The sequence below is a fragment of the Cygnus olor genome, chromosome 2, assembly GCF_009769625.2.
Source record: "Cygnus olor isolate bCygOlo1 chromosome 2, bCygOlo1.pri.v2, whole genome shotgun sequence".
NCBI classification, from domain to species: domain Eukaryota; kingdom Metazoa; phylum Chordata; class Aves; order Anseriformes; family Anatidae; genus Cygnus; species Cygnus olor.
In genome coordinates, this window is record NC_049170.1 from 101,285,941 (window position 1) to 101,297,050 (window position 11,110).

Below are 11,110 nucleotides of genomic sequence, written 5' to 3' on the forward strand. Positions count from 1 at the left end.
TAAAGAACCCAGTCTTACATAGTTATGTTCGCGTATCATTTCTATTGTGGAACACGTACGCTATTTAGCAAGGTGCAATTCAACTGAGATTAATGTTGGTTTGTTCTGGGTACTTAACAGAAGGGAAAAACTTAACCCAATGAAAAGGTTACATATATAGCATTATTGGAAAAACATTTTTAATAACTTCTTCCCAAGTGAATATGCTTTTCTCTCTCTCCAAGTTAGCAGGAATGTTCTATCCAAACAAAACATTTACCAAACAGATTCTTAACTCCATCTTCACCATGTCTTTTAGCACCTAGAGTTTAAGGCTGAAAGAGCCGCTACACTCAGGGAAATAAACATGTGCAACACTCCATGAGTACCTCCCACAATCTTGTTGGTTACATACAAATCATAACATTTGCAGTTAGTATTACAAAAGGAGGTTTGAATAAGAATTTTTGTCTTAAACCTTCTTTAAACCAAAGTCCAAATATTTTTTTGACAAAATAAAGAAGTGCTGACTTCTTTCAAATGACTTAATGCCTTGTACTGATGAAGAAAGAATACCATTTCCCATTACTACTAAACAAAAGCATTTGATTCTCAGAGACAAAGACAGTAATAAACACTGAGAGGCTTACAAATTGTGGTCACCACAAGCTAGTACAATACAGAACCAACTTAATTCGTAAAATTGAAAAATATTAATTTTAATCCAATTTTACTAACAGTACATGGAAAGTAATCCATTAGGTTGGACTTACTTGCTATATTCTGCAAGGGGAAAAAATCACTTATGACAGGTGAGCAAGACCAAATTTAAACTGCCTTTCAACAATTAATCTCAAAATAAACCCAAGCATTCCTTTTGCTTGAAAAGATTTTCCACCGTTATTTGTTCTTATTTAAGTGCTTATCATAAAATTACTAGATTTGATAATATTTAATAAATACACAAACTCTCTAATGCCCACATCTTCCTTTCTAAGGACCCCAGTAATCATTTTAAGCTCTAAATAAAATCAAATTTGGAGGCGTTGAGAGGAAATGCTCACTCATTCTTTCAAAAATCAAAGCACCAAAAGACTAAGATTATTTTAACATAGCTAATCTCATTTTTTCCATTGTGCTCTGGTGAACCGATACTTAAGTAAAACAACAACAACATATAAAGCTTCACTACCGATTTGAATTCAGTTTCAGGATCTTCAGGATCAGAAAATGTTCCATACAAGACAAGTAGAAAAAAATTATGGACGATCAGGTTCCTTAGATTACAGCACACAAAAACAAGACTGAAGAAGGCTCGTAACGCTGTTCTCTTTTCCACTACTATGATTCCAAATTGTTTTTAGTGTAATCCTCATTCCCATATACTCTATTTCTGGTATCTCCAGCATTTTATTTGGACTCTCCATGATTCATAACCTACCCTGTCAACTGCTAAACAATGCTAGGACAGTTTTAAAGCTTTACGAAAGATGAAATCCTTAAGAATAAGACATTTGAAAATGATACTTCTAAACTGTCGTGATTCTTTTTTAACTGCATATTTCTTACTTAAAAAATAAAATTGGTATCTGTATTAAAATGCATACAGGAAGATTAGGCTAGGATCACTTTTAACCTCAAGCTCACCAATTTTATACAAGCAGTGTTGAAGAGAATCAGACACTGAAGCTGAGTCTCTCATGGTCAATAAGGCAGGTCCAGTTCATGAAATGAAAGTGGGGTTTATTTCACAGACAAGCCAGCAGAAAGGAACAGAGAACAGGAGAGAACTTCCTTCTTGTTGTTTGAAGACTGATTTGACTTCCCCAGGGAAGTGGTCACGGCACAGAGCCTGCCACAGTTCAAGAAGTATTTGTACAATGCTCTCAGACACATGGCCTGATTTTTTGGATGGTCCTTTGGGGACCCAGGAGTTAGACTCAATGATCCTTGTGGGTCCCTTCCAACTTGGATATCCTATGATTCTGTGATTCTATGACTGTGGGATCCCAGTCAAGTTGGCGACCAAGAGGAAAGCTTCTCAGGCCCCAATAAACTCAAGGTACCTCCTGAAGAGAGCAGCAAACACCCTCTGGCAGCAGAACCTAAATCTGTCGACCAGAAAGTTCATCCTAGCACCTCCTGCCGATGGACTGACTGCTTTTCCGAGTGCTTAGGACCCACTGCAGACAGCAATCCAAGCGCTACATTTGGGAAAATGAGAATGTAAAACATAACTTATTTAAAATATTTTCTTTCCCATTGTCACTGGCAGAAGGCCCAATAAGAACAAAGAGTAAGCTAATTATCTTTTTTATGGTTTAGAGCCTATCCATATATGGGTAACAGTAGAAATGGCTGTGCTCAAAGTACTGTCAAATATACAGGGTAAACACACCTGTACAGAGATTATTATCTCCAGATAATCTCATAAAATTACTTTACTACTTTGTTTCCCTTAAAACAGGAGGAGAAACATTAAACAGGTTTTCACAATTGACAGTCCTTTTAAGTCTAGAGGGTGCTTTTTGGAAAGAACAACAACAGCAAAACCCACATACATTAACAGGGCACAACCAGCCCATTGACCAGAATAGGAATGGAATTTTGACTGCATGGGGAAGGCTGCTTAGCAATCTTTTTAATGAAGTCCCAATTTGCCAGAATAAAACCTTTTTACAAACTACACCCATTCTGACAAAGCTTAGTCTACATGTAAATTCTCTAATTTGGGGTCAAAACTAGAGAGACTCTTAATTATTCATGATTAAGATCAGGGACTGTTTTTTTTTTTCCCCTCCTACACTCTAATCACCTGCAGCCAGAGACATCCTGCTATCCCAAGCAGCACATTAAATGAAGAAAGAATATGTTAAAGTTTTTAGACAGACACCGTTTTGTCGTGATGCACACTGGAAAGCTCAGAGGGGAGGGGGATTTGTGTTGTTTTTTGTTTTGTTTTGTTAGTGGTGGTTGTTTCTTTTTTTAATAACAATTTTCCACACAGCCCTAAACAAACTGATTTTCCTAATATTAACACTCAGCCCAACAAAGATTAATTAACTGTGGGCAGACATTCAACTCAATGGGACTGCTCACTGTACATTACTTTTAGCTTGCACTTGAAGAATTGGGGTCTTACACCAGGCAACTTCACATTGGTGTATAAATTCTCATGTGCAGGATCAAAGATAAAGTTTTCACTGTCTATACGAAGTAACATGCTGCATGAAATTTATACAAACTCAAAGCCCTTAAGATAGCTATCTCCAGACTAAGGTCAAATTTCTGCAGAGCCAGGAGTATAGGAGCCCTGCTGCAAAAGCTTGCTAAGCTTGAAATTTCAAGCATGAAAAAAAGACAGACATATACATGCGCACAGACTCTGTTTTTTCTCCTGTTCTCTCTGACAAAAATTTAAACTTACACACACTATAAAAAATGTATTAACCCAATTAAAAAACATGAGAATAGGCACACACTTTTCAACGCTCATACACAGACTTTCTGTTCCTGTTTTCCATGTCAAACCATTTAAAATACAGCAGATTCCAAAAAGCACCTGTTTTGGGGGGGATAAAGAAAAAGCATCTGATTCAGTACTGACATAGCTCCCCTTCACCTTGTTCTCTCAACCATCACTGGATTAAATTGCAAATAAGACTAATACATTGGTCAGCACAGACTCTTTTAACCCTTCAACAAGGGACTGAAGAATAATTACATTTGCATTTAAGTTTTCCCCCAAGTAACTAGGATTTTTTTGCACAAAATCATGCCAAAGCTTTATGATTAATCCCTTATTACTTCTCAACATTACTTATTATTAGCTGAAAGCTCTCTTCTTTTCAAAAGCCAAGAAGAGGAGAAAAGTCAAAGTTTCAGAAAGCACAGGATGACATTTGGTTTTTGACTCTTTTCCACCAAACAGAGAACAGGGAAAAGGAGGGGGGGAAAAAATGCCATGAGACTCCTACCTTACACAGACGCAGACTTGAGATCTTACATAAAACCTAGAGACTTGTACCTCTGAACGCACAAACCAACTATTCTGGAATCAGTCTCCCTGGGCTGACCAAAATTCCAGCCTGGAAGCCCTTCCAAGTACAAGTTTCATCAAAACCAATATGCTTACACAAACAGCTTCTGTTCAGTGAATCCAGTGAGAATTCCTCAGTCACAGAGTTCTCACCAGTGCCTGAAAGACGAGTGTCATCCTGAAAAAGCTGCCTATCCTGTTTTTGGCATACAGCTTCTACAAATCTCACCCTGGAAGGCACACTTTCTGTAATCAAAAACCTTCTACCCAATGCCACCAGTCTCCATTTCTTTATTTCAGTTAATAAACCTCCTAATCTGATACCTGATTACCAACCAAAAGAGTATGTAAAGGATTTTAAGAGTATTCAAACCCATTACTAATGCCAGAAACACAGTTAACACTATAGCTTGTAACTGCCCAGGTCTTGTAGCACTTACCAAGGCAAAGTCTGGGGATTCCCTAAATCAGAAGGAACAAAAAGGAAAGCAAGCTTGACCGCTGTATCAGACACATCTCGGGATCAAACAAGCACACTTTGGAAACATTTGGAATAGCCTAGTAATTTATTCTCAACTTATTTGAGGAATACAGACTGCTTCAGAGAAGGAAAAAAAAAATCACCTACTCAAGACTCCTACAAACTGCTGTTTTAGCACATTTACCACAGAACGTCAAGATTAATTAAGAATAAAACTACTCAAGAAAAACAGAGATCACACACTGTAAAACCAAGCCTGACTAGAATCTCATTTCCAACAATTTTGTCATCAAGAGAAGCAATCTATGTATTGTTTTAAATAATACTGAATATCCTTGAGGAACAATAACCAAGGTATTAACTCTGTGGTCTCAAATCCTGACACTCATCAATTTATCTGCTAGCTGTGTTCACCACATTATCTCGAGACCATTAAAACCTTACACAAGTCCTCTTACAGATCTGTATCTCATACCACGCAAGCTAAATAATACAAATACAGCTGCTGATTATATACTGCTTTGGAAAGCAAAGAAAAATACCACATAAGCGTATGGTTTACCTAACAATACTCAGAGGTTCATTTTCATTGTTTAACTTTTTTTTTTTTTAAACTAGAGACCACTTAATGAGCTATGAAAAAAAAAACAACACTAACATCTATTTATACCTTCACTGCCAGAGAAAATGGCTCTCATCCAAAACTTTTACAGCAGTTTACAACAAAATTATTTGGTGTTTATAACAAAAAGACCATATACTTTACAAATCTAAGATTTTCTAGAAGTGCCAACCTACTGCACTTGGCAAATCACAAAAGAAATGAATGTTTCATCAGAAGACAAGAAAGTTCATGTGTTCTGTGTGCCCTATATATACACACAATAGGAAGCAATGTTTGGAGAGCAGCACCTGGATAGAAATACCTACATATGACTTCTTCAGGTTGGGATTAACTGCAAACAAGATTATTTTTCATACTCCTTCAATGGAGTTTTAAAGTCACAGTTAGAACAATGACAGAGCTAATGTACTTGCATCCTCGCTAAACAAAGATTTATGTTTAACTTACATACTTTTCTTGGCAATGTAGCAACCCAGGAACAATTTCTTAGGTAACATGTGGCTTACATCCTTTCCATAAACGAAGCAGAGTTTCTGAGAATTCATAGTGTTATGTAAATGAATAAGGACACTGAAAAGGGCAAATAATTTCCCAAATATTTTATCTCGATATTTTCCAGAAAAAAAATAAATAATGACAAATAATAGTTTATTTTAAAAAAAGAAAGAGAAAAAAGAAAGCTCTAACAGTAAAGATAGGTCCTTGAATCTCTATTACAGCCTTTAACGAACAGTAGTCAGATTTACAAAGCCATACACCTAAAAACCTGCTGAAATTCTCTGGAACTGCAGATGCTTATTGTTTGCATGCCCATACATGACAGAAGAGTCAGAAGACCATGAAGACTGGTAGAAGAAAAAATCTGGAATAACTTTTACTTAAGCCAATTTAAGAAGTCAGAAAGCTAAATTTCTAACTCTGATCTGAAAATTTTAATTCTCACAATAAGAAGTCTAAATCAGATTCTGCCTCATTGCCTTTTTAATGTCAGTCTATGTAGACTAGCAACATTTTTGCAATTTTCTTTCTATGTTTGATCTACTAGACAACATCTCACATACTATCAGCTTCCCGTTTTCATCCAGGGCAATAATTCAAGGCCAGTTTCTTGAGGTTTTGGTTTTGGTTTTAACCACCAGGAGAGGCTGAAGTGGGTGAGCCGTTTTTGTTTTAGTATTATTAGTAAGCTACTGGGAGAAACAAAAAGCTCTAACACTAAAGAAATGCAAAGTTACAGCACTTTAATATTTGTTGCAAAACTAATTGTTTTTAAATGAATTTCTACGAATTTCTGTTAACACATGCTCATATGTTTTAATTTGGAATCCAATTATTTCTAAAGAAAAATGCAGAAATATCGATAGCAGAAGGAACCTACCATGAATCACCTGTCTTTACACTCTGTTGTACCAGAAGAATATTTAAGTGGTATGAAGCTGCCTTTTAAACATGGACAAGGAATATTCCATTACAAGCACAATCTTGTTTTCTAGAAAACACACTACTGTATGCATCTCGCCATCTGAAATTCTCACAGAAAATTTTCAAGACTCTTTTATTTTGCTAGGGAGCCGCTAGGATTCATAGGAGCGTCTCACAAGAGACGTTCATAAGAACCTGGGAGCTCTGCATTTGTATATCTATTTTTTTCTGAAGACTAGTATTTCCAGAAAATAAGCATATATTAAAATGGAATGAAATTAGATTTTGGCAGAAATACAAAGATGAGGTACATTACCAGATACTGCTATTTCACTAAAAAAAAATAAAAGAAAGCAAACTCCAAGTTCTGTACTTCTTCAAACACTTTATAGAAATATAGAGTTAAATTTCATAAGAACTCTCTGTTCTCCTTTTCAATCCCGATCCTGCCCAATTTCTACTCAATACACTTTAGTATTTGCACTCCCAAGTTGCATTATGTTTACTTTTATACTCCTAATACTATATTTGCCTCCTTGAAGTATCACAAGCTTCTCTGGTTGTTGCTAATACACATTAAAGCACTACCAAGAGAAAGCTGGGACACAACAGCAAAGACCAGTCTCCTTTCCATCTACTTTATGTTATCACTCAACTCCCTACAACACTGCAGTACCCAAACGCTACCAAAATAGCACAGTGTAGGCCTAGGAAGGAAGTACAGCAAATAAGGCACTGGAGTAAGGAATTACTCTGGACTGTGGCCTCGGTTTTGCTAGCAGTGATGCAGCAAATATGTAGCAAATATGTAGTCAACTCAAGGCAACACTACTAGGAAAACTCTTTCAAATAGTGATTTGCAAGTTACTGTATGAATATAAGTCTTCATAATAGCACAAAGAATTCACTTGCTTCTGGAGAAGAACTCCTGATTAAGAGTCCACTCTCTCACTCCACTACTTCACCACGCTAGGCAGAGCTGGGATGTGTAATCCACCTGCAGAACAATGTGGACCAAGTTATTATTTTGTCAAAACTTCCTTCTCTAAGAGTAACCCAAGGTATCTGACTGACCAACTTCAGTCTCAGAATAAATAAATTAACAGCACAATATAAGTTAACATTTTTTTTTCTGATTTCACAATGTCAACTTTTTGAATTACACAGTATTTTTCCTGAAACTGTAAGAACACTTTGATGCTGCACATATGCAGCACAATGAAGACACTCACAAAAGCTCTGGAAACAATACAGTGCTTCTTCCCTATTACTCCACAGCCTTGCAAGTTAGCAAATGCAGATCTCTCTACATAACACTACACTGTGATCGCTCATACTTAATTTCAAGGCTTAGTTTCATTGAATTTCAATTGGGGGTGGGGGAAATATGTCTGTTTAAATCTCATAAATCAGGATATAGGGAATAGGTGCTGAATTCAGCATACACAACAAGTGAGCCTGCTTTAAGTAAAAGCTCGGTTCCATCATGTTCCATCCATAATAACAAGAAATATACAATAAAAAATGAACACTCCATTAAAGATTCACTATGTCAAAATAAGTACTTTCAAAATGCCTTGGTAAGTTACATAGAAAAGTGTGAGCTACCTTTACTGTCTTGCTGCAGAAGACTCCAAAAATACCCAGATATTCTCCAGTGGTTTAAGTCTTCTGGCCCAGCTAGAGTAATTTATCCCATAACTACACTGAAGCTTCCATATTTTCTACAATCCAAGGACAGGCTTATTAACATGAAACAAAATAATGCTATTTTTTCTACCCACGGCAGAAATGCAGATGTATTATTCCTCAAGTACTTCTGTAGCTCTCTAAGAAAGGAGGCCTGCAGCAGGTATTTTTAACTACAGGTGTATTAAGAGGTTGGACGTGGTGTAAACATTACTGGCACGTAGGAAAGAGGGGTTGAGACCTAATCATGAAAGGGCCCAAGGATTTCATAACCGTAAGTGGCACTTTCCATATCTGAAGTGTGTTCTACTGTCAGTGTCTCCTACTTTAACAGTGTAACATTCTCTGCTGGAAAATACCATGTTCAAAGTGAATGGGATTTTGAAAACACTGGGAGAAAAGATGAAAGAACCAAGGAAAAAGAAAGTTGTGTTCAATGCATCTCACATCACAGCAGCATTCTCTGCACCTCCTAAAACTTCAGTGTTTTGGAAAGGCATTTTTCTCAGGCAAATGAGTGGGCATGGGCCAGAACCAGTTTTTTTCTGACAGAAGTGGCACCACTGGGGAAAGAGAATGCATGAGGCAGTTTGAAGAACAATGAAAGCCAGGAAAGTTTGGGGGTTTTTGTTTGTTCATGTTTAGAAGAAAAAAAGAAAAAAAAAGTGTTAAGTTTTTTAAGCTTTTAAGTGCTGCCTGTCACAGAAAGCAATGCTCCTCCCGCCCCTTCAGAAGCCCTTGGCATACCCTCGGCTAACAGTAACATGACATTCACAGCTTCACCTTCCCCAGAGCTCCTCCAGAGCACAAGCCCCCGCGGCAGGGGCACAAAATGCCACCTCTGGCCACCCTCCCTGCTCAGGACGGGGACCCCCCCGGACCCAAAGAGGAGGGCGGGCGGGGAGGACGCAGCCTCACCCAGCCGCTACGGCTGGCCCCAAAGGGGGGATCCGGGCAGCGGCCGGGGATCGAGGCCGGGCCTAAGCCCCCCGCCAGGGCGCAGCCCCCCGCCGTGCAGGCCGCGCCGCAGCCCCGCTGCCTCCGCAGGGCCTGGCGCCACCGCGGGCTCGGGGAGCGGCGCAAACAAAGGGAGAGGAGAGGAGAGGCCGGGGCCGCGGCTCGGCAGGAGGCAGGCGGGCGAGCCGAACCTCGCGCCGGGCCCATCACCGGCTCTACCCCCGCGGCCACCGGGGGACGGGACGGGACGGGGCGGGAGGGAGGAGGGGGCGGCTGGGCTCAGCGCGCCCGCTGCCCGGGGACGCTCACCCAACAGAGGCCGCGGTGCCCCGCTCCCGGCGCGGGCCTCTCCTTTCCCGGGCACCTCGACGGCGCGGCCCGGCCTGCGCCGGCATCCGGGCTGGGCGGCTAGCAGCCTCCCAGGCGACGGAGCGGGACTCACCGAGCCGGAGGAGGAGGAGGAGGAGGAGGAGCTGGCGCTGCTGTTGCTCCGGCGGGGCCCGGCCCGGCTCCGGCTCCCTCCCTCCCTCACCGTGCCGCCGCCGCCTCCCTGTTCCTGGCGCCGCCGCCGCTTCCTCCGCCTCCTCTGCCCCCACCCCTCCGTCCTCCGAGGGGCGCACGGGGGCGGCGAGCCCGCGATGGCCGCAGCCTGCCGCAGGCCGCGTTCAGCCCGGCGGCGGGGGCGGCGGGGCCCGGGCCGCCCGCCCGAGTCCTGCCGAGTCCTGCCTCCGCCTCCCCGCTTGTCCCTGCCGGGGCGGCCGGGCCCCTTCTTCCCTTCCTTTCCCTTCCCTTCGTTCCTTTCCCCGCCCCTGGGCTCCGCCGCTCCGCGCCGCGGGGCTCGGGCAGGCCGCGGAGAGCCTGCGGGGGGCGGCCGGCGCCTGCTCGGGGCCTTCCCTAGCGCCCGGCCCCTTTTCTCCCCCGGCTGCTGAAGGCTCTCCTTGCCTGTGGAACCTCATAAATAAAGTGCACAGCGAGCTACTTCATTTATTTCCTCTCTGTGTGTCTCTTTCTTTCCCCAGTTTTTGGGCGACTCCGCTCGTGCTGAACCCCCTGAGGAGCTCCCCACACACACCCCCACAGGCTGACCCCTCCGATGTCTCCGTGCCCTCTTCGCCTCCCTCGGCCTGAGAGCGATGTGCGAGAAGAGGCATTTTCACGCTGAACTTTGCTTCACGGATTGCCCAGAGTGCCGCTAAACTCCAGCCACATCAGCTGTGCCACAGAAACTTCAGCCAAGCAGGCTGCTTGCTTGCTTGCCGGTCCCTTTTCGAAAATAAAATGAAGAGCAACAAAACAATTTCTAACTTAGGATGCGTGAGACTGACGGAAGTGAATAGCAGAGGGTGAGGATTTCAAATCTGTGGACAATATAAGTTGGGGAAAGTAATGCTTGCTGACTGATGTTGAGCTGGTAAAACAGTGCCTTCAGAAGCTTTTTCATCGTTCGTTTCCTGCTTGTGGCACATAACCGATGCAAATCGAGAACCTGATTTTGCAAAGATACGCATAATTTGCTCATCTATCTAATCGCATAAGAGTCAGTGAGATTATTTGTGTGACTCGCTACTCACCCACACAACTGATTTGAAGTTGAAAGAGAAATCACTGAAACTCGTGAGGTTGTGAGAATATTCTTGCATGTCCTGCTGAAATCGAGGGTATCTGTGGGTTGAGGTCTGTGAGTTGTTTAATTGCCTGAGTTATCTGAGGTCAGAACGTGTCCTGATTGCATTTACATTTTTATGCCTCAGACGTTTATGGAGAGTTAAAGGCTTTTCTTGAGCTTTATCCAAGAGTCTTTGGTTCTTTATGTGTCTGATCGACTGCAGTTGCTGGCAGGCCAGAACCATTTCAGGGCACGATGACTCTAATTAGCGTTGTAAAAGGAAAATATTATTATTATTTTTTATAATACAAT

At 41.7% G+C, this 11,110-nt stretch overlaps 1 protein-coding gene across 1 annotated transcript in view; it reads left to right on the forward strand.

The window, feature by feature from the left end:
* The window catches only part of LOC121066314 (translation initiation factor IF-2-like), a 26,257-nt gene extending 15,791 nt beyond the window's left edge, over positions 1-10,466 (forward strand). Inside the window, exon 2 of the mRNA XM_040549748.1 lies at positions 9,501-10,466. Within this exon, the coding sequence (XP_040405682.1) occupies positions 9,501-10,320 (820 nt within the window). The 3' untranslated portion in view covers positions 10,321-10,466. The remainder of the gene's footprint in view (positions 1-9,500) is intronic.
* Positions 10,467-11,110: the final 644 nt, after the last annotated feature.